Here is a 27,431-nt window from a genome sequence, read left to right as displayed (position 1 = left end):
TCCCCAAGGCCACGCAGAATCAGAATTCTAATTTAGGACCTCAGAGGTATCCCGGGATAGGGGGAAGAAAGAAGCTCCGCCCTTCCAATGCATCCGGCCGAATTAAGGTTGTCACCAATGGAAATGAGGTCTCCGCCGCTGAAGGGCTTCCTAATTTAGGCTGGAGGCCTAGGAAGGAAAGTTCGACTTCCGTCCTGGGGCCGCAGAAGGGGAAGGAGGGAGGGAGGATTAAGAGGTAGGAGGGAGGAGGGAGGAGCCCACGCCCCGGGCCAGCCCGGAGGGCCGCCCGGGCGACTGCGCGGCCGGAGGCGGTGGGCGTGGCCTCGGGAGGGCGGTCCGTCCTTCTTTTGGGAGCTCGGTTCGCGCGCTTCCCGCACGAGCCTGTATCCTGGGCGGGAGCGGGGGCGGGGCTGGAAAGGAGGGAGGGGGAGGAGTGGAGGCGTGACTCGGTGAAGCTGCCTCTGCTCCGGCACTGAAAAGGTGCTCTCCCCGCCGGTCCCACCCTCCTGCCCGCGGCCCGGCCAATCCGAGAAGCTTTTACTGGCGGGTGGGCCGGGCCGGCCCAGCTGCTCGGAGGCTCTGGCATGGTAACGTCCCCGTGCGGGGGTGGGGGTGGGGGGGCTGGACCGGTCCCACAGCGCCCCCTGCGGCCCGGGTCGGCGGCGGGGGCTGGGGGAGAGGGACGGGGGGCGGCCAAGTCTCGGCGGACTACCTGAGGGGAGAGGCTGGGCCGAGGACGAGGAAGCATCGGGGTGGGACGGGGGAGGGGCGACCAGTGGAGCTCAGGGGAGAGAGTCAGGAGAGAGACAGAAGGGCTGGGGGCGACTTGGGTGGGGGGAGAGAAAGAGGGCTCAACAAAAGGGGGCTAGAGACTGGGAAAGTCGGAGTGGGGATGCTTGAGGCAGAAATAGAGAAGGATGTACGGGGAGACACAGATTATCCCTCCTCCCTTCCCCCATTCTTCTTACCCCCTTCTTCCTTTTCTTCCTCCCTCATCCCCCCTTTCCTTCTCCTCTTCCTCCCCATGCCCTTTCAGAGTAGCCCCTTCAGGGAGTCCCCTGGGATCTCCCTCCCAAGTCAGTGCCTGTTTGATTCCACTTCCATAAAAGGGGGGGGCTGATAGGGGTGTCCCTGAACTGGAGGTGAAAAGTCAAAGAAATAGGATCCAGCAAAGACAGGGAAGACAAGGAGAAGGGGACCAAAAACCAGAGAAAGTGATGAGGATGCAGAGGCCTTTAGACTGAGCCCCCAAAAGTCCCTGGGGGCCCCGGAAGGAGCTGGAGAAAAGGCTGCCTAGATGGGGGGGTGGGGCATTAGGCCAACGAAGGTGTTTCCAGGAATGGAGAGGGAGGGTTGAGATAAAGATGGAGAGGGAAGGAACTGTCTCCATCCCCCACCCTTCTGTTAGGAAAGAGCAATTGTAGTGGCCAGATTTCTAGGCAGAAATGGATGGCATGAGTTTCAGGAGTCAGTCAACAAGCATTTATGAAGGGCCTACTCAGGGATGGTGCTCAGCTCTGGGGGTACAAAGAAAGGTAAAAAATAGTCACTCATCTCCGGGAGCTCCCAAACTAATGGGACAAGTAACTATGGGCAAACAAAATAGTTATCTATCAGATCTGGAAAAGCTTCTTACCGGAGGTAGTATTTTATCAGGGACTTGAAGAAAAACCAGGAGGCAGAGAAGAGGGAAAGAATTCCAGGCATGAGGCTCAATTTCTGAAGTGATGGAAGAGGGGCCAAGTGTTGCTGGATTACAGACTTACATGGTGTGTGAAATACTGGAAAAATAGGAAGTCCTGGTTATGAAGAGCTTTAAAAGTCAAACAAGATTTTCTCTTTCACTCTGGGGCTAACAGGGAGCAGTGGAGTTTACTAAATTGAGGGGATGTGATGAAATTTGGGTTTTTGGAAGATCACTTTGATAGCAGAGTGGAGAACCAGCCTAAAATGGGAAGACTTGGAAAGCCATGGTGCAGTTAACTTGGAACCTGCAGCCTTCACTTTGAAGCCTCAATTTGAAGCAGCTATTCATTTGTGAGACTTGCAACCTTTCAAATCTCCATTTTCTATGGTCAATGCAGGAAGATGGCAGAGTAGGTTAAAGGGACCCGGAGTCTTAGTCTGGCTCTTATTATCCTGAATAAGACTCTTGAGTTCTTCTTAGATCCTAGATCCTGACTTTTCCTCAGGGTCATAGGAGTAAGATGGGGGAGATGGGCAGGTATGAGGGAATGTCTTATTGCAAGAAATACCATCTGTGACAAGATTGTTGGATTTTCCTCCATCAAAATATATATATATATATATATATATATATGTACCTTCTTACTTCTATGGAAAATGGATGGGAATAAATGGAATTGAAATTGTTATATGTTAGTTGCCCTCTTTCCATGGATAATGGAAAATGGGTCTTGATCACTCTAGGTTTTCTATCAAAGACAAGATTGTTCAGGTCTTAGGGGAATTTGCTATCCAGCAGAAGTGGAGTGACAAAATTTAAGGACTTATTTATCTATATCTATAGAGCATTATAGTAGACCCTATTTGTGGGATTAAAAAGAATCTAAACGTTTGTACTTCTAGAAATTGGAACAGACATACATGTGAAGTAACTAGGGATCAATTAGAAACCAACATATAAAGTACGAAAACAACTACAATATAGTGTGTACAAAGTAAATGTGTGAATGGCATAATAAAGAAATTATAGAAATGGGGATAAAATGAAATTAATGAGGAAAAAAAGCTTTGGAAGAGATGTTATAAAGGAAGTGATAGAACTGTAAAGAACAATGATATAGAGTTGATATAGTAGGAATAAATACCTTTTCCTTTCTATTCCTTCATTTTTCAGAGTCTCCAAAATGGGGGTTGTGATAAATTTGTTCTGTAAATTACTGGAGATGTCCAATTGTCCTTTCTCCTCTCTTCCTATCCAAGATCTATTTCATGGAAACCCCAGACTGCCACTCATAAATACATCTTCTACATTGCTTAGAAGTTAGAAAGTTGAAGGGACATGTGAAAGATGTATAGGAGACAGAGAACTCTGAACGTTTTGCTGACATTAAAAATACATACTCTTCTACACCACATTGAAGGAGGTGTCCAAAACAAATCTTAGCCAATGTCAATCTCTAGCACTTAGTAGGTGCCTCATAAATGCTTGTTGAACCTATGCAGAGGTTTTTATCTTGATTACCTGAGATTGTCATATTTGATCTCAAAATAACTTTTCCCAACTAACCATGTATTTTACTGTTACTATCTTCTACTAGTCATTGTACAAAATTAACTTGAACAAAATACAAATATGTGTTTTACATATTTTTGAAAAGCGTATCTAAGAAAACTTTTGAAAGTTTAAATTTATGAAACAGCTAAATTAGGGTTTTTTCTTCACCTTAAAGAATCCACTTAGATAACGACTTTTCCTGATACATTTAAAGGTATGCCTTGATTTTTTTTTTAAATTGTGGTTTCAAAAAGTATCCTTTGTGTAAAGTGAAGGCATATATATGTATGTATATATACATATATGTAGATATCCTTTGTATAAGATGAGACTGTTGGTGTTTATGAACACATTATTAAAGATTAATTTTTATGTTCTGACACCCCAACCCAGACTATATCCCTTCCCATTCCAATCCCATTAATTAATGGGATTCATTAATTAAAGTGTTTCAGTACTTTGAGTTATAGCTGCTTAGATACCTCCAGATCGGCACTGCTGTTACTAAATATCCTAGTCCATGAAAAATAATTAGGAAAGCAGAGTTGCCACATGATATGTATGTTTATTTTATGTGTGTGTATGTATATATACACATTGATGTAGGGAGATTTTGGTGAGAAAGTGCCTTTAGTAAAGTAAATTAGCACCTCTTTATCTTATGAGTTATCTGGGACACAAAATTAAGTGACTAGTCCAAGTTCATGCAGCTAGTAGTTAATCAGAGGCAGTGCTCCAACACTGGATCTTCCTGACTCGGAGGTCCAGTTACTAACTATAGCCTTCTGTCTCTTATGGAAGGCATTAACTAGCCACTGTAATTCTTAAACAGGAAAGTTATTGAAAGTAGTAAATTTCCTATCACTGAATATCTTCAAGTATAGATTAAATAACCCATTGTTAGAAAAGATTCCTGTTGGAATTTTCTACCAATTTATATCTATATATCCCACACTGTACTTCTTAGACAAATGCCAAGACTTATAATTTCTTTTGTTTAATCTGTGCCTCTGCTGTCTCCATTAGTCCAGAGAATTGGGATATTAACAATGTATATATCGGTGCTAATAAGGCTTATTTGTGTTTATTTCCCAGGGAGTCCTCATTTTGGCAGCCTGATATGAGGTCTCTGGATAATGAAAATCTATAAGTAATCCATCTTTCTCACCAAACATGTTGTTTCCCCCTTTTTCTCCATGCCTGCATTTCCTTAGAGCTGTTTGCAAGAAGCCATGTAGACAAGAATGACTGGCCCTTTCTCGTGGCTCTCTTCTCAAGGATGAGGGAAGAATGGAAAATGGCATAGAAAATTTTATATGTTGGTGCCCTAGCCTCATGGATTTTCCATTGAAAATAGGACCAGATTGTCCTAGGTGCTCCATCTGCCAGGATTGTTCAGGCCGTGGGGAAACTTGCTATCCAAGAGAGATGGGGCAGAAATTAAGTATTTATTGAGTACCTATAGGGGATTGTAGCAGGCTCTCTAGAAATTAGAACAGACACAAGTGAAGTAACAATCAATTTTATGACATACAAAAACAATACAACATAGTGTGTACTAAGTAAATATGTGCTATATTCAGCACATAATAAATTATGGGAATGGGGATGAAATGGAATTAATGAGAAAAAAAGCTTTGGAGGAGATATTTTTAATTTGGGTTTCAAAGGAAGTGATGGAGCTGGAAGGAACAGAGTTTTAAGAGTTGATGTGGTAGGGATAAATATGTGTATACATGTAGTTATCAAATATAAATAGTAAGTATATTCATATACATATCTGATCCCATTGATGTAGGGAGATTTTGGTGGGAAAGTGCCTCTACTAAAGTAAATTAGCACCTCTTTATCTTATTCTAGAGAGTTATCTGGGACACAAAATTAAGTGACTAGTCCAAGTTCATGCAGCCAGTAGTTAATCAGAGGCAGTGCTCCAACATTGCATCTTCCTGACTCGGAGGTCCAGTTACTAACTATAGTCCTCTGGCTCTTATGGAAGATATTAAGTAGCCACTGTAATTCTTAGGCAGGAAAGTTATTGATAGTAGTGAATTTCCTATCATTATATAGGTTAAATAACCCATTGTTAGAAAAGATTCCTGTTGGAATTTTCTACCAATTCCATTGGTAGAAAAGATTCCTATTCTGTTAATAGATGATCTCTGTGATTCTGTTGTACTAAGGACAGATAGCTCTTCTATCTGCAGCCTCCAACTCTGTGCTTGTGCAACCTTGGCCCTGCTATCTTCTATTTTGTACTATCTTCCAGTAGTCCATAGGAAGCTATGACACCATCCTGCCCCTTAGAAACAGGAAGGGTACTCATACACCATAGATATGGTACATAGATATGGTGTATTCATAGAGAGTCCCTACTCTCTATGGGATGGAACTGGTAGTGACTTGCCCAGGGTCACACAGTTAGGAAGTGTTAAGTGTCTGAGACAAGATTTGAACTTGGGTCTTCCTGAATTCAAGGCTGGTGCTCTATCCACTGCACCACCTAGCTGCCCCAATTTTCACTTTTCCACTGGTGCTTTCAGAGGAAGAGAGGAAAATTAGGATTTCCTAATCCTAATTCTAAATTAGATATAAAAATAAAAAAGGGTACAAGATTAGGGCATGGAGATGAGAAGAAACAAGGACATACCAAACAAAAATAGCTAAGCTTTCCTTTTCTAGTCTTTTTTCCCAACTTTAGATTTTAGGGAGAAGACTGGCATAACATCTGAATTAGTTGGGAATAGATCAGATGGCATGCTAGAGTGAAAAATAGAGTACTATTTTCCCATTGTTTGGCTTCTTAGAGGAGAAAGTATTGAATACTTGTCTCAAAAAAGACATCTGAATGACTTTTCACTAGGGATGCCCTAATATCCTCTTAAATTATGGGGGGGGTCTGCCAAGATTTCCTAAGAATTAACTTGGGTTAAAGTGAAGGACCTGGGTGAATTCAGAAGAGATCCCACAAGCAGTGTAACAAGAAAATCTAAATATATGATGGGAGAATCTTCAGGTCTCTCCACAATTTGGTAAGTCCTTGCCTGAGTCTGAGTCCAAGCATAGTGAGGAATCTTGAAAAATGGAAAACGGGATTTTTAGACCAAAGAATGATGAAGGATCATTTGCACAGGAAAGTAGTAGTTAGTGGGAGGGTCTATAATTAATGATCAGGAAACACTTTCTGATACTAAGGGGTGAGACTATGGAAATGGGAACTTGGGTCCATTATCTTGATATGGGTTTAGGGGTTGCTTAGACCCTCCAGTTCTGCCCTGGATCCAAATCAGCCCCTGTAAACAGGCAACAATGTTCCCTCAGTTTATTTGTGTTTTTTAACATGGTTCTAACTCTTGGTTTGAAAGTGGCTTTGGAATAGCACTTTCAACATTGTTCTAGGAAAAGTAAGGCCAATTTGAGGGGAAAGTATTACCAGAAATCAGCTTGGGATAGAGAAGGATGTGTGACTTAGAGTCCATCCTCCCTTCTTCACCTTCATCCTCTCTATGCCTTGTTGATAAACCCTATCTTTACCTGTCCTTAGATCCTATGACCATTTTTTTCTCCCTCAACAGTCGGTTCCTGATTCTGGCCCCAGGCCCTTGGCAACACCTGCCCCTTTTCCACCGGGGCCCCCCATGATGCCTCCTCCCTTCGTAAGTTTAATGTCTTTTCCCTGTGGATGGCCCTTTTAGTCAACTCTGAAACTGTTCCTTTGGCCATTACTCCCTCTAGGGCATGGTCTTCCTATAGCATCATTCTGCCCCTTGGTCCAGAGACAAGATGGGGAAAGTCCTAGTGTATTTATGGGAGATGGAGCTAGTGACGACAAATTCTGTGTCTAAAATAAGTGATTTTTTTCCCCCTCTTCTAAGTGAGGCATTGGGGGACAGGGTAGGGGTAGGGGAAAGGTTTTCCTTATTCTAAACTTATATGGTGATATGTTGGGGTTTCAGGGCATTCAGGGAAAAAAGGGGAGCGGAGATTTCTATACTCTCAGTTTCTAAATATTTATAAATATATTTTGGCATAATGTCTGAATCAGATCTGAGGGGATGGGAGATTGTTAGATGATTAGGGGAAGCTGGGTTCCAGTTCTTACTTCATTTCTCAGGGAGACTGTTTGGATCTTAGAGGATCTCATCCCATGCATCCTGAGAGGCTGTATGTTTTATTAGATGAGAGTTTTGGAATTCTAGGCTTGTCTTACAATTCCATGTCCTAGGCATGACTTTTATTCCAGGGAGAGCTCATGTTAATCCCATAATCCCTTATGGGTCACACTGATAAATGGTAACCTTCCAAGCCAGGAGGTGCTATCCAGTATGTATTCTGAGTTTGGGGGTGGTATGCAGTCTCCTACCAGCCTCACCTAACTCTAGAAGTGGGAACAGGTGGTCATGTACCTCCTTTTACTCACTGTCCCTTCCCCTCATTTCCAGATGCCCCCTCCAGGGATTCCTCCACCTTTCCCCCCAATGGGGCTGCCTCCCATGAACCAGAGACCACCTGCCATCCCTCCCATCCCCCCAGGCATGATGCCCCCAATGCTCCCACCAATGGGGGGGCCACCACCAATTACACAGGTAATACTTATATCTCTTTTCATCCTAGGGAGCTATAGATAGGTCTTAAGCCTATTAGTTTACCTGAAGATGGGGAAGAGAATGTGAATGAGAAGGATAGAAGGAGCCTTAATTGATATTAGTAGATCTGGCCTGGAAGCGAGTGCAATGGAAATTAAACATACCCAGGACTCTTGAAACTTTCTACATGGGAATTTTAGGAGGCTGTTTCTGGGGATGGACCTCAGAGAACACATGTTCTCTAGGGAATACTGGAAGACAAAAGGATCTTGGAAATTGGGAGGAGGAAGGGCACACCTGTGCAGTTTTTACTGCTAAGTGATTGATTATAACCTTGGACTCAAAGACCAAGACTTCTAGTGCCAAATGTTCTAAGTGATGTCTCCCTACCTCCCCCCCCCACCTTATTTTGAACCCAGTCCATGTCCTCCCTGACATTTGTGGCTGGTTCTTCCCTTGTTTGTGCTCAGATACCAGGGATGGTACCACCCATGATGCCAGGGATGCTGATGCCCGCGGTGCCTGTCACTGCAGCGGTAAGCGTTGGGGGTCCCCCTAGATATCTGAGCTTTGTCCTGCAGCCTTGTGGGTCTGACTCAAAGCAAGGGGTAATTCCCCTCACCCTCTCTTTACCTCTCTTCCCTTTTCTATTCATATCCTAATCCATCACTTTTCCTCTAATCACCTCATATATGTTTCCTAGCTGCAAATTTAGTTCCATGAATTCCCCATCACACCCTGAAATCACATAGATTTTCTTCTGCTTTCTCATTTCACTAAGATATGCGTACACACATTGCTTTTCATATTCACAAACACCCACTTGGATATATGCTAATGCTGGAGGTGGCATTATCTAGTTGCATCTTACTCATTCTTTGGTGCCTACTGGAAGTTAAGCTTCCAGGGTTGGATGTAGGGTTTGTGTCTGCCACTGAGGGAAAAGAGACATGGGATTTGACAACATTCAAAAGCATTTCCATCCAAGGAAAGAGAAGAAAGAAGCATCTAGGGGATTGCCCCCTGGTGTCCCAAGGTTCCAGCTGTGGAGGGTTGGGGGGGAACAGGTTAAGAAGTACAAACACTTAAAAGCCAAGACACTTGGCCCGGCCTGCTTCCCCTTCCCCCAGGACCTAGGGTCCTGGGGACCACTGGGCTTGGCCCCGACCCTTCCCCCTCTTTCTTCGGCAGACGGCCCCAGGTGTGGACACCGCCAGCTGTGAGTCTTCTGGGGGCTTGGCCCCCCCAGGCTCGGAGGTTGGGGACATAGGGGGAGGGGGACGGTGGTCTGGAACCTGCCGTGGATCATGCCTGTTGGGGTGCCAGGGAATTTGGGGTGTTGATTGGGCCAGGGTGGTCATTGGTAGGGGTGGGATGATGGGGGACTAGGTATCTGGGGGGTATTGGGCCAGAGTTGGAACTTGGCCTTAGATATTTTTTTCAATTTCTTTTCCAGCTGTTGTGGCTGCAGCAGACCCTATGGTGAGTGCACCAGAACTATTGAAGGTCTGAGGGCAAAGGGGGAAAAAGGTGGAAAGAGTTGGGCATTGGGAAGTAGAGCCTAAAAAATGTTCTCTGCTTCCTAGAGGGTTTTGTGGAGTGAGCATGTGGCTCCTGATGGGCGAATCTACTACTACAATGCAGATGACAAGCAGTCTGTATGGGAGAAGCCCAGCATCCTCAAGTCCAAAGCTGAGGTGAAGGACCTGGAATCCTTGGCACCTAACCCCTTTGCGCCTCTGATCTTCACGCTTCCTTCCGTGTGTGTGTGTGTGTGTGTGTGTGTGTGTGTGTGTGTGTGTGTGTGTATGGGTGTGGGGGGAACAATGACACTCCTTTATGACTTTTCTGAACATGCATATTATAGATCCAAGTCTTCTGTGTAGCCAATAATTGGGTAGGGAATGTGCTCTTCAATCCTGGCTCACTTTCTGATAATCACTTTGTGTTTCCACTCTGATGATTCTGTAAAGCATCCTTTAAAGAGCACCATTCTAGTTGTCAGTCCCTTAATTCCTACCATACTCCTACAGTTGCTGTTGTCTCAGTGCCCCTGGAAAGAATACAAGTCAGACACTGGCAAACCCTACTACTACAACAACCAGAGTAAGGAGTCCCGGTGGACCCGGCCTAAGGACCTGGATGAACTGGAGGGTGAGGGGTCTGAGGGCAGGGTGGGGGCTGGGTTGGGGGCTCTGGTGTAGGGAGCCCCTCCCGTTGCTGTGCTCTGATCCACAAACTCTCTTCCCTAATTGCAGCTTTGGTCAAACAGGAGGCTGCAGGGTGAGTGAGGCCACCTATCTTCAGGGCCAGTGGGCTTGGTGGGAGCCTTGGGTGTGAAATACTGAATGAGCCCCGACTTTTTACCTTTCATGAAGATCCCTGTATCACCTCAGGACAGTCCATTTCCAGCCCTTGGTCTTACCCATAGTAGTAGGACCACCCCAACCCAACTTCATGCCTATCATACCCCTGCTCTACTGTTTGCTGGGATCATTGCAGGAAGCAGCAGCCACAGCCGCAGCCCGAGCCACCTCCTGCTACTCCTGGACCAGCCCCAGCCCCCACAGGCCTTATTGAACCTGAACCTGGTGGGCCTGAAGACTGTGAACTGTCAGAACCTACCCACCCTCTAGATCAGGGGCTTCTACATCCTGAGGAGAGCACCAGCAGGTAAAAGTTGCAGCACATGTGCATGTAGGTCAGCTATTTCTGGTTCCCACCCCGCCAGCCCCAGGCATTTCTCCCATCTTCTTTCTTCTGTGTGTCCAGCATCCACCTTGGTGCCTCTGCTGGGGATCTAGAGCACAGTACCTGGATCCCAGGGTATGCCCTGGAGGGGAGCAGGACACCCAGAGGCTGGAGGGTAGGGGTGTGATGAGGGCACTTGGGCTGAATCCTATCTGGCTCCCAGTGCGGCCAGGCGGCAGGAGGAGGAAGAGCCAAAGCTCGAGCCAGAGAGGTCAAGCTTCAGCTGGAGCAACCGAGAAAAGGCAAAGCAGGCATTCAAGGAATTGCTAAGGGACAAGGTGCTGCAACTCTTTGGAGGGCGATTTCTCAGCCAAGGGCTAGGGGGGCTTTGTGCAAGTGAGCAATCTTTAGATAATCCACCTATTCAATTCCAGGCTGTCCCCTCCAATGCTTCATGGGAACAAGCCATGAAGATGGTGGTCACTGACCCCCGCTACAGGTAGGGAGGAGTTTTTGGGAAAGGGGAGACCAGACATCCCTTAAACCTTATTTATAGGAAAAACAGGGCTGGGAAAATTTGGAATGATCCTAGGCTCCTCCAGGGATTGGGATAGTAACCTGGAAGGGGTGGGAGGGATGTCCTGAGGCACCGAGGAGATGACAGTGAGCAGGGAAATATTGAGAAGTAGGAGGTGGGATTATAGGATCATGAGGGGGTTTGAACCTTATCAGGTTTACCAGATAAACCTTTATCAAGGTTTATCCCTATGCTTGGTACCCAGTCCTTTCCAAGCCCTTTATGGCCCCTGCTGTGTCCATTACTGGGTTGCATGTTAGGGGTTGATTGCCAGTGATTCCTGAGTTGTGAGATGTAACACAGATGGTTTGTACTGACTGACCTCAACCCTGTCTCCTCCAGTGCTCTGCCAAAACTAAGCGAGAAAAAGCAGGCCTTCAATGCTTACAAAGCACAGCGGGAGAAAGAAGAAAAGGAAGAGGCCCGTTTGAGGGCCAAAGAGGCCAAGCAGACCCTTCAGCACTTTCTGGAACAGCATGACCGTATGACCTCTACCACCCGATACCGGTGAGGATGCAGGAGTGGAGTGTTCGGGTGTCCTTAGGGAATGGACTGTATCTAGAATCTAGTGTTTTAGGCACTGTCAGTGCCTTCTCTCATCTTACTGAGATTCTACCTGTATAACCCTAGGAGAGCAGAGCAAACATTTGGGGAGCTGGAAGTTTGGGCTGTAGTACCTGAGAGAGACCGTAAAGAAATATATGATGATGTCCTCTTCTTCCTCGCTAAGAAGGAGAAGGTAACATTTATTAGCCAAGATTCTTCCAACACTTTCTCCTTGTTCAGTTCTCTAGTTCTTAACTACTAGTCTGTTCTCATGTTTGACTTGAGTAGTGCCTGCTCATTTGTATTACATTTTGCATAGTCCCCAAGTGTGTTTTGGAGAGCCTCCAGCCCTTGTTTGTTTCATCATTTCCTTTTTTAGTGTTCCTTTCTGATTCCAAGCAGGGCCTGCTTGGGACCAAATAGAGGGATTCCCCTCAACCTGGGGAAAATACATTTTGCTCTGTATCCTGATGTCTCTCGGCCCTTGACCTCTCATCTCTCCATCTAGGGCTCCTCTCTCTCCTGGACACATTTCCTTAACTGTTCCCTCCTCTTTGACCATCACAGGAACAGGCTAAGCAACTACGTCGCCGCAATATCCAGGCTCTAAAGAGCATCCTGGATGGAATGAGCAGTGTCAGCTACCAAACTACTTGGTCCCAAGCTCAACAGCACCTCATGGACAACCCCAGCTTTGCCCAGGACCACCAGCTGCAGAGTGAGCCCAGGGCCTCAACACCCCTACATACCCTTCCCTTCCCCAAAGACCTCCTGGGACCCCTGGAACCCACCTAGCCCTCTTCCCCTTGAACCTCTTATATTTATTTTGGACTTCTCAGGAGCCCCTAATGTCGAACTTCCTGGGACTCCCAGCACCTTCCATATCCCTGAGATTGCCCTGTATTTGCCTGGACTTTAGAGCTTCCAGGTTCTTTTCAAGACATCCCCCTCCATTTCCACCAAGATCCACTGTGACCCTGGAGGCAATGTGGCCTAGTAAAGCCTTAGGTGGGACATTCAAGAAGACTTGAATGATAATTCTTGTAATACAGAGGAATTTAATCCTAACTTGGCATAACAATATGGCCACACCTAACACAAATGGCCCTTGACCCTGCTCCTAATGATATGAGAAATATTGTGATCTGGAGTGGCAAAGCCTTATTAAAACCAATTCCATAAAAAAAGCCTCTTCAGTCACTGGTATTGTTTTGCTCTAACCCTCTTATAGGGTCAAATGCCTGGACTTTTTTTTCACATATTGACAGTTCCTTCCCAAATCCTCCATCCCAATGGCCTTTCCCACCAGACCTTTCCTTGATGTCACTGCCATCTTCTGGGGCCTCACTTCCTCACCCTGGGGGCTCTTGGGAGACAGTGGGAAAAGCATCCTTGTAGTGCTGGGGGTGCAGGGTTCTAAGAGGGTGCCCTCTACCTCCCTGCAATGTCTGCTGAGCCTGCTCCCTGCGGGCAGACATGGACAAGGAGGATGCACTGATCTGCTTTGAGGAGCACATCCGAGCATTGGAGCGAGAGGAAGAGGAAGAGCGTGAGCGGGCACGACTTCGGGAGAGGCGCCAGCATCGCAAGAATCGAGAAGCCTTCCAGGTAGCCCTCACAATCTCTTGATGGGCATGGATCTGACCCCTAGGCACCCTCTTGCTCCTGCTTTGCTTTCTGCTCTGCTCCCTCTTCTGCTCTTTGGGGCCCACTGTATCCCCAACTTTGCTCTTGCTGTCTCAGCTTCTCTAGAAGCACCAAAGGCCACATGCTTGGTACAAGGGGAACATCTTAAAGGCAATAGGCATTTTTAATGAATCTCTGGGGTGGCAAGATGAGGGACGTGTTTATAGGGAACTGGGGGGGGGGGGGATGTGAGGTTCAGACAGGCTTCTGTGTCTTTGTTCCCTCATCTGTTTCAAATTTTCCTCTCTCTAATCTTTCTACCTCTGCATTTCACCATCTAAGTATCCTGTTTTCCCATCTTTCTCCCCTTATCTTTATTTCCATTTCTCTCAATCTCATCTCTTTCTGTCCCTGTCCCCATAACTGGCCTTTCCCCGCTCAGACCTTCCTGGACGAGCTGCACGAGACAGGGCAGCTGCACTCCATGTCTACCTGGATGGAGCTGTACCCAGCGGTCAGCACCGATGCCCGCTTTGCCAACATGCTGGGCCAGCCGGGTAAGGCAGCCGGGCTTTCCCTCCCCGGCTCCCTGCCCCTGACCGGTTCTCTGCACCACCTCTCCCTTGCCCTGTCCTTAATTTCATTCCCTAGACCTCAGGAAGATGCCACCAGCCAGGCCCCCTCCCCCCTCCCTGCCTCCTCTGCAGGCTCCACCCCTCTGGATCTCTTCAAGTTTTATGTAGAGGATCTGAAGGCCAGATTCCATGATGAGAAAAAGATCATTAAGGACATCCTGAAGGTAAGAAGTGAGCTGAGCCAACTTATGAAGTAAATTGTAGATTAATAATGCTTTAAAGGGATCTTTGGGGCATTTTTTTTTTTTTAAAGCAGAACCTTAAGACAAAGGAATAAAGCTCCCAATTGTGGAATTTCAGGAATTGGGCAGAGGAGGTATTGGGAGAGGGGCCTTCTCAGCAGTCTTTGGCTAGCCTTGGACTAACATTTCAGAAAGCCTTATTTTTAATATGACCTTTGTCTCCTTAATCCATAGGATCGGGGTTTCAGTGTGGAAGTGAATACAGCCTTTGAAGACTTTGCACATGTTATCAGCTTTGACAAGAGAGCTGCTGCACTGGATGCTGGCAATATCAAGCTGACCTTCAACAGCGTGAGGGGGCAGGGTTGGGTAGGGGCAGAATGGGGGTCAAGGAAAGGACAATTGAAGGATGTTAGGATGTGAAAGATGCAATAAGAATTGTTTTCTCAGGGCAAAGTTGGGGCACAATTATCAGATACTTTCTAGTCCTCTTCCTACTGCCTATTCTCATGTTTGAGGCAGCTGCATTTCAGGGCTTGTTACCACAAGCTACCAGTAGCTTGAGTGGAAAGAACCCAGATTTCCAGAGCCCAGTCCCCTCAGGTACCCCTCCTGAGTTGTGATATATGGGAAAGACTACCCTGCCTTATGCCCATTTTTCTCACACCCTACATCATTGCCCCTCCTGTTTCTCTATCCAGGTGATACTTCTGCCTGCCCCTCCAGGCTTTTCCTGGCTGAGAATCTTAAGTGATCTTACTTGGACTCTTTTATACCTTCAGTTACTAGAGAAGGCAGAGGCACGAGAGCGGGAGAGGGAAAAAGAGGAAGCACGGAGGCTTCGACGTAGGGAGGCTGCCTTTCGGAGCATGCTGAGGCAAGCTGCCCCTGCCCTAGAGCCTGGCACTTGCTGGGAGGAGGTGAGGAAACCAACTGGACACCAGATTTTCCATGAGGTTCCATAACTTCCAATTTTGCTTCTTGCTCCAAAGATAGCCTAATTTGACCCCCAGATCCCTTATTTTTTAAAAAGTTCCTGCCTCCACCCAGCTTTGTTGATCGTGAATTTCTGACTCTTATTCACATGCTTGGCTCTGTTTTTCCCAACTAGGTCCGAGAGCGCTTTGTGTGTGACTCTGCCTTTGAACAGATCACATTGGAGTCGGAGCGAATACGCCTCTTCCGAGAGTTTTTGCAGGTGCGGGAGGTGAAAAGCATTACCATTCTGTTCTTTCTCTGGTTCCTTGGCTCTATCCCATTCTCAGCTTGGCTAAGGCTAACCTGAGTGACTTATCTTTGTTTAAATCCTTTTGGGGAACTAAGGGGACAAGGAAGTAGGTGGGTGGGTGCTAGAAGTGAATGAGAGAATATGTCCTAAGGTCAAAAGGCACAGGAGTGGTATTTCTGGAGCTTCTCTCTTCTTCCTGTTTCCCATCAGAGTGAGTGTCAGCATTTTCACATCAAGGGCAAAAAACATGGCAAAAAGGGCAAGAAACATCATCGAAAGCGATCCCATTCACCCTCGGTGAGTTATATGTATTGCAATGAGGCAAAAAAGTTCTTGCTGGTGAGATAAGGATCATTTGGACAGATGTTATTTTTCTACCATTCTTTCCTGCTTCAGGCTTTTTGAGAATCTTTTCCTTTCCTTAAATCTCTCCAGGGCTCTGAATCAGAGGAGGATGAGCAACCACCCCTTCTTCGGCCCACCAAACGAAGAAAATGGAATCCTTCAGAATCAGGCTCTGAACCTTCATCTTCACTCGATTCAGCTGAGAGTGGGGGTGGCCCTCTTGGGGGCAGGGGCTCTCCCTCCAGCCGCCCCCCTCTTGGAGCAGGCAAAGTCACTTAATGAATAGAGTATTGTGGGGGAGTAGAAAATCCTAGGAATAGCTGTATGAAATAAAAGGGGGAATAAAAAAGATGTTTGTCAGCAGAAGAGAAAGCTGAAGGAAGGAATCAATGACAGGGTTCCATGTTGTGAATTCATTCAAGGGAGAAGACTCATGGTTATTTTTTTGTTTTGTTTTGTTTGTTTTTTTAAGATCCCTTGGGGGTAGAGCACTTTGTAAACCGTAAAACACTACATAAATGTGAGTTTGTTATTATTGAGAGTTGAAAAAGGAAGATGGGCCAAAACTGCATAGGAAAATCTGAGGCTAGAAAGCAGAAAGACCTTTACTTCTATAATGTGGGTGAAGTGAAACAAATGGAAAAATGGGAGTGTGAGAGGCTGAAGGCTCAAAAGAAGTTTTAGAATTAGAAGGACCCATCTTTTTGGAATGGCTGTAGGACATTCATTCTTCTTGGAGGCCAGAAGAAGGATGAGATGGCCTGGGGCTAGACTGTTTAAGTGTCTAGACTTCCTCTTTCCCAAGAGAGGTTGAGGATACTGAGCCGCCCTCTTCCAAATCTAGATCATGGCTTTCGGAAGTCTAAGAAGCCGAAGAAGAAAGGCAAGAAGAAGAGGCACAAGTCGGTAAATGGGGAAATGGTACTATAGGCTTAGGGGCAATGGTTCTTAGTTCATTTTACAAGAGAGCAGCATCAATTCCTTTGTGCCTCTGGCTCCTCCCCCTTGAACCACACTACTTTTCCTGCTCTAGATTTAGTTTCTGTGTCTTTTCTTTGGGCCTCTGGCTTCCCTTCATTCCCGTCCTTCACTAGGAACTGAGCAGTTATGTGGTGTGGTCTTACAGAACAGTCCTGAGAGTGAAATAGAACGAGAGAAAGAGAAAGGAAGCAAGGAAGTGGAAGAGAAAGAACAAGAACGGGACAAAGAGAGGGAGGCCCGGAGGCAAGAGCCCCGAAATCGGTCCCCTGGCCTTGGACTTAAGAAAGAGAAGGTGAGGGGGGACAGGGATACCTATCAGGACTACCTCTGTTTTTGCTGTCAAACCATGCAGTGCTTTTCTCTGCTTGTGGTCAGCTTTGCCCTAACAGCTTAGGGTCACTAGTCAGTCAGTGCCTTTACCCTTACAGACAGGCTGGGACACATCAGAAAGTGAGCTGAGTGAAGGGGAACTCGAACGGCGCCGCCGGACACTTCTGCAGCAGCTGGATGATCAGCAGTGACCTTGATACTCACTCTCCCCTTGTGGGACGGTGTAAAGCTGTGTTCTTAGCACCATCCTTGTTAGCCAAGCTCCCCAGCCCAGTACTACTTCCTCAGTCCTATCAAATGTCCATTATCCCTAAAGCATCCTGTTCCTATTTGGCAAAACCCCTCCAAAGGCCAGCATCAGCACTATAAGATGGTCCCAGCTGCTCTTCAGAGGTGCCCTCCCCCCACTCATCATCTTGGACGTCCAACATGATCCCTAGCATCACCCGAGCTCCTTTGACCAGGCCTAATGGGGTTAGGTGGTACCAACAGAATGAGGAGGTATGGCAGGGGAAGTTATGCCAATTCCTACTTGTCATTTACCTCTTTCCCTAGGAAGGGCCATTGTATGAGAAAGCTGCAGTCTGCCAATGGGCACTGAGCCAGCTGGGAAAGAGGTGGGGAGAGGCATTCTAGGCCATTCAAAGTAGCTCTCTGCCCCTTATCCCTCCTACCTTGGCCCAATGGCGCTACCTCTTCCTCTCTCCAACCTGGGAACTCAGTGTTTTTTTTTTTTTTTTTAAATGATTAATAATGATAATATTTATAACATGGCTACAGACTCCTGTCTTTAAATGGTTAAGGCGGGGTGGCAGGGGAGAGGAAGAGAAGGTTTGGTCAATAAGTCTAGAATGAAACCTATAGACTCAATGGTCTATACCCTCTAAAGCCAGCAGGGGGGAGAATTGTATCATGGATCAACCTAACTCTTGGGCTACTTTGCATTTCAACTCTACGGGGTCAGCAGAAGGCACCAGCTGGAGTCTACTATCCATAGCCAGTTTCTTGTTAACCGGCTCATGCTTGTTACCACTTATGTCGTGTTCAACAGAGAAGCTTGTGGTCCAAGGAATCTAGGAATACTACTGCCCCATGGGTCAACCCATGATCCTGAGAGGAAAGAATTCAGACATACAGTGCTGCTCTAAGCATTTGTTGGCATTTGGGAAGCAAAAAAAGATAGATATATACACATAGACTCTTTAAGACAAGTAGGGATGAGATGCTTTCCATATGCAAAACAGGATGGATAATGTACATTCTCAGAGATACTTGGCTCAAACAGAAAGCCCTACCCTAGCAAAGCTGTGCATGGGCTTTTCTGTTTTGTTTTTGGTTTTGTTTTTTTCCCTTGATACTTGCTTCCGGAGGCAGTATAGCAAGTCCTTTGTCTGACTTTACTAGGCTGTGTGACTTCTTAGGGCATCGGGCCACTCACAAGACTTTTTAAGTTGCAGAACAGGTACCGACTTGAATTAGCACTAGAAAATCACAAGTCTGGTCCATTTTAATGCTTAGCCTGCTGTTGTAGATGCCCCCGTCCCCCCTTTTACCTTCAACAGGTCAGGCAATTCCAATTATTTTCTCCTTCCCCAGCTCTGCCCTTGGTCTCCACTCAAAAGACCAGATTTGGACAAGCTAGAAAAGTCTTCCTCCATCATCAATACTGATGAGCCCAGAAATTGGCCTAACAACCCCCCCTGAAGTAGGATAGGGCTCCAGTTGCTGGAGGAATAAGGAATGTTATTCTCAGCCCCAGTGCTCTGGCAGCCATCTACATCCAAGGGTCTAGAAGAAAATAACTCCTCTAGGACTTTTCTCCTTATTAGCGCATACTTTGGGTCTTGCCTCTGCTCTTCCTACAATCAGAATCTAGTTGCTACCCTTGTTCCTTTTTCAGGTTCTTTAGGTTGAGGTCTAAGGCCCTGGGGCCTGAGCTCTCAGGAAGTGCTAAAGCTGACATCTCCACCCCGATCCTGCTAGAGGTTGTGTCCACTCCTAACAGGGCTGAGCTGCCTTGAAGGGATTAAGAGCGTCCTAACAGGGCAGGTGGTGAGAGGCCTTAAGAACAAAGTGCAGTAAAAGACAACACATGGGTGCTGGGTGAGTTCTCAGCCTGGGGAATCTGATTCCCACAGGGAGGATGACCCTTCTGAACCAGAAGCTGATAGGAAGCCAGTCTCAAGGCCTGGGATGGGAACAGGAAGTGAGGGGATAAATGTGGCAGTCCCAGACTGGGAGCCACTGCCAGTTCCAAGGCTCCAGATCAAACCCCTTCAACTTGTAGAGACGAGCATGAGGGCCTGAAGTGCTTCCTTCTCCATGGTTAGTGCCTCAGTGGAGACCTGGGGCTCGGGCCAGGACATAGCTCCAGGCCCAGTTGTGCAGGCCTGTGGATGGAGAAAAGAATTTTACAAAGCAAGTCGTCACAAAAGCATACATTTGGTCCCCTACTCCCCTGAAAACAAGTCACCTTACTAGGTGGGTCAGGATAGATCATGGTTAAGAGGAAAGAAGTAGCATTAGAAGTACCAAAAAGGCTAGTGAGCAATTTTTATGGTTAAATAGTGGAACCAGGGAGATTGAGTAATTAAGAGATGACAAATTCAGCAAGGAAATCCCAGGCACAGAATAGACATCAGAGAACAAATTCAGCAAGGAAATCCCAGGCACAGAATAGACATCAGAGAACATAGTGGAACCAGGGAGATTGAGTAATTAAGAGATGACAAATTCAGCAAGGAAATCCCAGGCACAGAATAGACATCAGAGAACAAGGGGACACTCTTCAGCACTGTAGCCACCAGGAAAGAGAGACACTGGTCAGACTCCACATGAAGGAGAATGTGGGCGATGGGCACAGGAAGGACTGCACTTCGGACAACCCAGCATAGCATAGTACATTTTGGTGCTAGCTCGTGTAGTTATGGGCTCTCTGTAGAGCCCAGGGCAGGAGACCTACAACAGAAAGGCATCTCACCTGTGATGATATCCTCTATCGTGCCATCCTTGCCCTCATAGACAGGCCGGTGCTCCTTGGCTTGGCGCCGCCGAAGCTCTGCGATCAGTTCTTGTTGCTGCCACTTGTTCCGCTGAGAGGGAGTCTGAGAGAAGAAATGTAAGGAAACACATTATAATCATCACCTTGATCTGGCCTGGGACCCCAAGAAGTAGCCAAACTCTCTTTTGTCATAAGACTCTTTGCTCATGTATCCACTGCAAGGCTCAGGAACCCACTTGGCCCTTGGTCCCTGCATGTGTATTACTTAACCCAGTTCATTTTCCTCCCTCTTCCCTCTGATTCCTCTTCCCCTTCTGAGCTTTTATTCCCCAATCCCCAGCTTCTTGGTTTACGATTCCATCTGGGATCTCATAGCTGAATGCAGGGATAGAAAAATTATGATTTATTATCAAATCAAATATTGATTTATTATTATTATAGGAGTTATATACCTATTGTATATACCTATGTATCCAGAATCACATAAAAATTTCTTGGGCAAAAAGAGGTTGAGAAGGGAAGAGGTTTAATAAGTCCTGACCTAGATTACTTGAGGGCTCACTCTATTCTTCTTGTCTTAGCCAAACAACTTTATTTTCCTTGCCTCCTGGCTTTCTAAACCACACTGCTTCTGATCCCTCACATCCTCCCTTAAACAACAAACACCCCCTACACACACACACACACACACACACACACACACACACACACACACACACACACACACACTCTCTCTCTCTCTCTCTCTCTCTCTCTCTCTCTCTCTCTCTCTCTGCTCTGTCCCACCCACCTTGGCATCCAGTTTCTTAGCCTCCTGAGCCAGCAGCTTCTCCCGCATTACCTCTTCCTGCTTTTTTCGTGCTTCATTTTCCTGCTCTGCTTCCTGGGAACCAATAGGATTGAGGTATAGGGGTGAGGGGAGCTGAAATGGGGAAGGCTGGGGTGGAGGCTGCTGGGGATGACGGCTGGACCACATTAACCCCAGGTGGCCACCCACTAAGGGGTATTTCCTGCCCCAAACAATTACAGGAAGGGCTTGGGTCCCGGCCCTGCCCACCACTCCCTAAGCCAAGGGGCCTTTCCACAGTATGGAACTTCCATCTCTACTCCACTGATGAAGCAAGAGCTAGAGCTGAAACAGCATTCCTGTTTCTTACACTAGGACTTCCCCTTCACTAGTCCACCTTTTTCCTCCATACCTTGTAAGAGCGGATAAACCGAACAAATACTGGAAAGAATACAGAAGGAGGAGTTGTCTTGGGGCTTTCACCAAAGTAACGTACAACTGTATTGTAAGCCTCCTGAATAAAGGAAGACAAAAAGGGGTTAGCACAGAGTGGATGGCAAGGAGGCCAACTCAAATACAGGAGATCAAGACATGGACAGCAATATACTCTAACCCACAATGAGTTACAATGGAATAGAGGAATGCTGTTAGGGCAGCTAGGTGGCAAAGTGCAGAGAGCACTGGGCTGCAAATCAGAATCTGACCCAAGCTCAAATCTGGCATCAGACACTAGCTTGGGTGACTCTCTGGGCAACTTATTTATTTGCTTTATTTGTTTCCTCATCTGCAAAATGGAGATAAATAGGACTTCCCTCCAAGGACTGTTATGAATATAAGATAATAAGCGCTTAGTATAGTGCCTGGAATATACTAAGTGCTATATAAATGTTAATTATTATTATCCTTTGTATTTTTGTGTCTGCCCTTCAAGAACAGGTCCTGGATAGCATACTTTATAGAATTATACCCTGGACCGCCATCAGCCCCACCACCACCAAAATAAAAGGAAAAAAAGTTCACAAATGTTTGTTAAATGCTTTTTGATGAGGATGATGATAATGAAATTCATCAGGAGCTAAATTGAGAAATAAACACTTCTCCCCTCCACCATCTTTGTTTTCCCTGTCCAGGGCCCCACCTCTGCTGTCTTGGCATCTCGCTGAAGCTTGTCCAACTTGCCCTCATTAGCACTGAGGAAGTTGCGGAGAACACTGTTGTCATGAAGGCTACATTCTCGCCGGATTAGCTCCATTCCTCGGCCCAGCTCCTTTACATCCAGCAACACATTCTCCAAGGACACTATGGACACCAGAGCTCAAGTTGAGGACATATATCAGATCCAGCATTTCTACCCCCTTTGCCCAGCCCATTTCACCTAAGGGAAAAAGCTATCTTTAAACAAAATTTGTTCTGCCTTCTTTCACTTTCACCTTACTTGCCAAACTAAATGGCCTTTTCTCAGTTTACACCCTTCCTAACCTCTCTTCAACCCTGTATATTGCTCCTTCCTCCATACTCTCTCTCTTTTCTGAGTTTTTATGACACTGCTCTTTCTAGATTCTCCTCCTATTTGTCCAATCATTCCCCTGAGGTTCCTTTGCTGATTCGTCACCTGTATCTCCTGTATGTCCTGTCCCCTCTCTCTCTATGCTCTCCACTCATTGACTTCAACAGCTTCCCTGGATTTAAACATCTACATGCAGTCTCCCTCCTGATTTCTAGCTTCTAACTCTTTCTCCTAAACTATCCCAGTAGCCTTCTATGCTGTGCATTTACCTGCCCCAATTCATCTTTCACACTGCCTGCAAAAAGATTTTTCTTGAGCATAGATCTGATCATGTGATTCATTTTAGAAGCTCCCTATTGTCTTACAGAATCAAATATAAAACATCTGGCATTTCAAGGCCTTCACAACCTGGCCCAAAGCCTCCAACGTCTTATCACATATCAGCCCCAGGCCCATCTCCATCCTCAATGCAGCCCAATTCTCCTCCTTGCTGTTCCTTCCACATACCTTTATTGGGGGAGCCCAAAGTCTAGAATACCTCCTTTCCTTCGCCTACTTAATCCCTAAAGCAGAGGTTCTCAAACTATGGCCGAGGGCCCCATGGGGCCCGCTGAGGACGTTTATGCAGTCTGGGTTATGGCAAATGGGCTGAGGGGCGGAGACAGAGTGTGAGTTTTTGTTTTTATTATAGTCCGGCCCTCCAACAGTCTGAGGGACAGTGAACTGGCCCCCTATTTAAAAAGTTTGAGGACCACTGCCCTAAAGAATCCCTCACCTCTCCCTACTACAGGATTCTTCCCAGGCCCAAACTACTGCCCAAAATTTATTTATATTATTTATTTGGTATATATGCTGTATATATTTCTCTCTCATATACACATACACACAGTGTACCAATAGAATGTAAGCTTCTGTGGACAGGAACTTCATTTCTAGGTCTGTAATCCCCAGTAGATTGCTAGATAAATGCTTTCAGATTAATACTATTCTTTTTTTTTTTTTTTTCCCCTGAGGCTGGGGTGAAGTGGCTTGCCCAGGGTCACACAGCTAGATTAATACTATTCTTGCAATTAGATGGAGAGATATAGGCTAAAGGAAAGAATACATTGGTAGATTCAGAACTGATTCCAAAAGCAACATTTTAAATAATATTTTGAGTAAAGACAAAGATGGCATTGCTTATCTGCCGACGAAACTGAGTTAGGAAGGACAAGTAATATGAGATAAAGTCAGGACCCAAAAAGAGCTCAGTGGCCTAGAACACTAGACCAAAACAAATAAGGTAAAATGTAATAGTCATAAATTATGGATTTAATTGGTTTGGATTTTTTTTTTTAAATCAAGTTTAAAAAACGAGGAGAAATCTTTAAATGCATTGGCCACAAAACTCAAAAATGAATCAACTGAGATAAAATAGCCCTGAAAAAGTCCCAGTATTCAGGCTACATTAAAAGAAGAGTGTCCAGAAGAGATCAGTCTGCACCTCGAAAACATGTGGAGTGGGGGCAGCTAGGTGGCGCAGTGGATAGAGCACCAGCCTTGAATTCAGGAGGACCAGAGTTCAAATCTGGTCTCAGACACTTAACACTTCCTAGCTGTGTGACCCTGGGCAAGTCACTTAACCCCAGCCTCAGAAAAAGAAAAAAAAAAAAAAGAAAACATATGGAGTGTCTGGGGAACTCTATTTTATTTAAGAACACCAACAGCAAATTAGAGAGCATCCAGAAGTATCTAATTAGCTTGATGATGGGACATGAGAAAATGCCATATAAAAGAGCTATTGATCTAAAGATCAATAACTACATCTGTCTGTCTTTCTCACACACACGCATAATGTGTGTGAGATATGCAAGTGTTGTTTCCTCAACAAACTGTAAACTTTTGAGGACAAGTAATGTTTCATTTATTTTATCTTTGTCCCAACTTCTAGTAGAGGATCTGGCATTTGAGAAATGTTTTGTCTGACTAACCGAAGAATTCAAGTCAGAGGAAGTGGTGAGATGTCAATCCTGGGCTTCTCAAGCTTCCATTCATCCCAGACATGGCTTCTGCAGCCAAACCTGGGAGCCACCATTCACTGGTCATTCAGAGAGCAAGCTACCAGGCTCTAACTGGGGACAAGTCTATCTATTAAGCAAGAAATGATATGGGCAGTGACCTTATGTCTATTCTACATTCTGAAAGAAGACTGCTTCTGAGGAAGGAACAGGGTCATAAGCTCAAAGATTTAGGTCTATTTTCCAAGAGTCAAGAGGTTAAATTAAATTCGATTCAGGGTCACCCAGATGAAACTGAAAAAGTAGGCTTGCAGACTCTAACCCTCAGACTCCCAAAGTCCAAGTCCATGTGAATATCAGGCAAGGAAAGACAGTTTTTTAAAATACCTTCCATTTAGAACACTACTTCTCTAAAGCATTTTCACATGCATCATTAGAAAAACAAACTCTCAATCTATAAACTAAGCCCAAAGGAGCAAGGAATAAAAGGGCAGCTCTTTTCTCTGCCCCCCATTCCACAAAGCTAGGAAGGGCTAGGCCAGGGGCCCTGTTCCTGGAAGACGGTCCCCCCTCACCAGTTCCAGCCATGGCCCCTCTCAGAAAACTTTGAAGTAGTCAAAAGGAAAAGAAAATAGAACAAAGGACCTACAAATGCCCCTGCTGTCTTTGCTTCCTGGGATTGTCCTGGGGCTGAGACAGTAGGGAAGGTGTCACAGAGCTTGGGGAGCCTTGGACCTTACCTGCTGCAGCCTTCTCCACAAAGTGCAGCTCATGCCAGAAGCCAGCCAATTCTGGGTACTTCTCTTTCACAGTCAATGCAATGAAGTGTAGCAAGGTCAGCTTCCGGTCAGTAGATTTGGTGTCCAATAGCTATAGGTGGAGATGACACAGGGTCGAGCATGACTTGCTGAGCACAGACAGGGACATAGATTTCTTCTGCATGTTGGCTAATCACAAAACCCCCAACCTTCCTATCACGTAAACCCTGGAGCATCCACCCACACTAGCCCCATCTTTACCAGGTCCAGGCTCTGCAGCTTGAAGCCATACACTGCGCCCCTCTTGCTGCTGTTCATGTAGTTCCCCAGAGCAAGGATTATCTGCCAAGAAGTCACAGAGAGGAGATGGGAAAGCCCTGCTCAAGCAAGTCTCCTTCTCCTTGACCTAGAGCCCCCCCTTGCCTCTCAGTCTGCAGGCCTCAGCCTACCTCAAGCATCTGCTTCAGCCTCTGAGAAGACTTGACAGAGGCAGATGCTGCGATGATGGCATTGAGTTGCTGGAAGGAAGGACAAAGAAGCTGAGTTAATTACAAGGCTGGAAGAAGGGGGCTGGATGGAATGACTAAGTGAACAGGCAGCTCAGGGCACTCTAGGATGATGAGTGGGGGTGAGAGCTGAGGGAGGAGGTGGGTACCGGAGTGAGCATCTGTAGGTTGTCCTGGAAGTTGCCTAGGAAGGCCATGCCAGCCATGCGCTGAGTCAGTCGCTCCACCTTGCTGAAGAGTAGCATGAAACGGTCCTCTGCTGCCAGCTCCTCTAGGGGCTGCCGCTCGCGCTCATACTGCCGCAAGAGCTTTACCTCGGCCTCAGTCGGCAGGAAACGCATAAGACACTCCACAAAGTCCACCGGCAGTGTCTGCAGGTCAAACCTGATGCCACAGAAGAGGAGTCAGTCTTAGGTCCCTTGGATCTGTCCACCATTTTTCTCCACCTTCTCCTGTAGAACTTCTATCTGCCCCACCCCTTATTCCCACCACTTTTTCCTAATCCTCAGGGAGAAGACAGTGAACCACAGCTCTGGGAGGACAAGGCCCATGTAGGCCCTGCTGGGATATGGACAAGCCACAGTTCTGAGATCATTAAAGACCAAGGGCTGCTGTTGCTAAAGCAGCCTCTCTGAGAGGCAGTGAAAATGCCCACAGAGCAAGCAGAGGGTGGGTTTCCTGACATCCTGGGCTTGCTCTGACCTGCCCTAACTTAGATGGGATGTGGAGGATGTGGCAAGTCCCAAGTCCCCAGAGAGAAAGAAAAGAGAAGAAACAAGGCAGCATGGTGGCCTACATATTGATTGCCCGACAGATTTCCTCAGCTGAGCGACCAGCCTTTCGCAGAGTTATTGCCAGGTTCTTGGCTCGGTTGGCCTCCAGCAAGGTAACCTTGCTAGCTGCCTTTTGTGATGTTTTATTCTTGGAGCAGACAAGATCAAGAGCAGGACCCTGTGCCTTCGTCTTGAACAGTTCCTCAAACTTATCCAGATCCAGATCCTGATGGGAACAAGGGAGATGCTATTTCCCCAAGCTGTCTGGCTATCCTGGCCCCACCACTGCCCTCCCAGTTTTAACACAGCATTGGGCCTTCAGGAACCAGTTCTGGTTAACTCCCAGACTGATGAGCCAGATGGATGAAGGGGATTAGCTGAGGTAAAGTTAGTGTTTGGGTCCCTGAAGCCAAGCTCCCTCTCACTTCTAGGATCTTCTCATCATCAAGTTCACTGAAGACAGTGCCACTGATCTGGTTGGGCTTCAATGCTGTCCAATTAAACACAGGCAGACGGAACTTGGTCTTGATTGGTTTCTTGATACGGATAGCTAGAATGGATGAGAAGCAGTGAAAATCAGTGGAGAAATTTAGAGGTATGATTAGGGACAACAGCTAAATGGCTCAGTAGTCAAAGTATTGCGCCTGGAGTCAGGAAATGCTGAGTCCAAAAATGGACTCAGACACTGATTAGTTGGGTGATCTTAGACCAGTCATTTAATCTATATTTGCCTTAAGCCCCCCTAGGATCTTGGTCAAGAAAAGACTGGTCCAAGGGGGTCAGAGAGTACTGGACACACCCTTTTGCTGTTGCCGTCCAATTCAAGCCAATGAAGCCTCTCTGTTCACCTGACTCCCCACCTCAGTCTTGATGGTTCTTTTACCTGACAGGCCCACAGTCAGGACCACGGAGGGAGCAGCTCCAGGGAGAGGCGGGGCAGGAGGACATTTTTCTAAAGGAAGAAAGAAGGACAGTACAATGGGGAAATGTCTTTATGTCCTTCCTAGCTCTTGACTAAGCCTATGAGGGCTCGTAACTATTTTTTTAAGATTTCTACATAAAGATTAATATTCTACTGATTTGCACTGAGAAAACGTGGACCTTTTTCCTTGTCTCAAGTTTAAATTCTCTCTT

The 27,431-nt window shown here is 46.3% G+C and overlaps 2 protein-coding genes across 13 annotated transcripts in view; one reads left to right on the top strand and one right to left on the bottom strand.

The window, feature by feature from the left end:
• Positions 1–276: 276 nt before the first annotated feature.
• On the top strand, positions 277–22,582 carry PRPF40B (pre-mRNA processing factor 40 homolog B). Of its 10 annotated transcripts, none has more exons than XM_074270456.1 (26): positions 277–587; positions 6,817–6,897; positions 7,684–7,827; positions 8,298–8,363; positions 9,019–9,046; positions 9,284–9,309; positions 9,414–9,524; positions 9,861–9,981; positions 10,086–10,110; positions 10,330–10,500; positions 10,742–10,856; positions 10,953–11,017; positions 11,438–11,602; positions 11,726–11,834; positions 12,209–12,359; positions 13,116–13,249; positions 13,710–13,824; positions 13,975–14,066; positions 14,319–14,435; positions 14,867–15,004; positions 15,196–15,282; positions 15,523–15,609; positions 15,748–15,922; positions 16,502–16,563; positions 16,784–16,930; positions 17,067–17,741. In XM_074270456.1, exons 1-26 carry the CDS (start codon positions 585–587, stop codon positions 17,157–17,159), a joined length of 2,628 nt encoding a protein of 875 aa, XP_074126557.1. In that variant the 5' UTR covers positions 277–584; the 3' UTR covers positions 17,160–17,741. The 10 variants fall into 10 exon arrangements, with proteins under 10 accessions (XP_074126557.1, XP_074126555.1, XP_074126561.1 ...); XM_074270454.1 differs by having other exon boundaries at positions 13,098–13,249; XM_074270457.1 differs by lacking the exons at positions 277–587; positions 17,067–17,741 and adding exons at positions 871–1,769; positions 21,887–22,582 and having other exon boundaries at positions 13,098–13,249.
• FMNL3 (formin like 3) overlaps positions 18,112–27,431 on the bottom strand; it is an 83,751-nt gene continuing 74,431 nt past the window's right edge. For all 3 annotated transcript variants that reach the window (XM_074270450.1, XM_074270449.1, XM_074270451.1), the window contains 12 exons: positions 27,181–27,249; positions 26,723–26,847; positions 26,321–26,523; positions 25,674–25,908; positions 25,468–25,536; positions 25,280–25,360; positions 25,001–25,130; positions 21,895–22,055; positions 21,169–21,270; positions 20,760–20,852; positions 19,949–20,072; positions 18,112–19,358 (listed from right to left, as the gene is read on the bottom strand). In XM_074270450.1, coding sequence (XP_074126551.1) covers positions 19,303–19,358; positions 19,949–20,072; positions 20,760–20,852; positions 21,169–21,270; positions 21,895–22,055; positions 25,001–25,130; positions 25,280–25,360; positions 25,468–25,536; positions 25,674–25,908; positions 26,321–26,523; positions 26,723–26,847; positions 27,181–27,249 — 1,448 coding nt within the window. In that variant the 3' untranslated portion in view covers positions 18,112–19,302. The remainder of the gene's footprint in view (positions 19,359–19,948; positions 20,073–20,759; positions 20,853–21,168; positions 21,271–21,894; positions 22,056–25,000; positions 25,131–25,279; positions 25,361–25,467; positions 25,537–25,673; positions 25,909–26,320; positions 26,524–26,722; positions 26,848–27,180; positions 27,250–27,431) is intronic.

This window comes from Sminthopsis crassicaudata, chromosome 5 (genome assembly GCF_048593235.1).
Source record: "Sminthopsis crassicaudata isolate SCR6 chromosome 5, ASM4859323v1, whole genome shotgun sequence".
Taxonomy (NCBI): domain Eukaryota; kingdom Metazoa; phylum Chordata; class Mammalia; order Dasyuromorphia; family Dasyuridae; genus Sminthopsis; species Sminthopsis crassicaudata.
The sequence above is the reverse complement of the archived record's forward strand: the minus strand, read 5'-3'. Positions and strand labels throughout refer to the sequence as shown.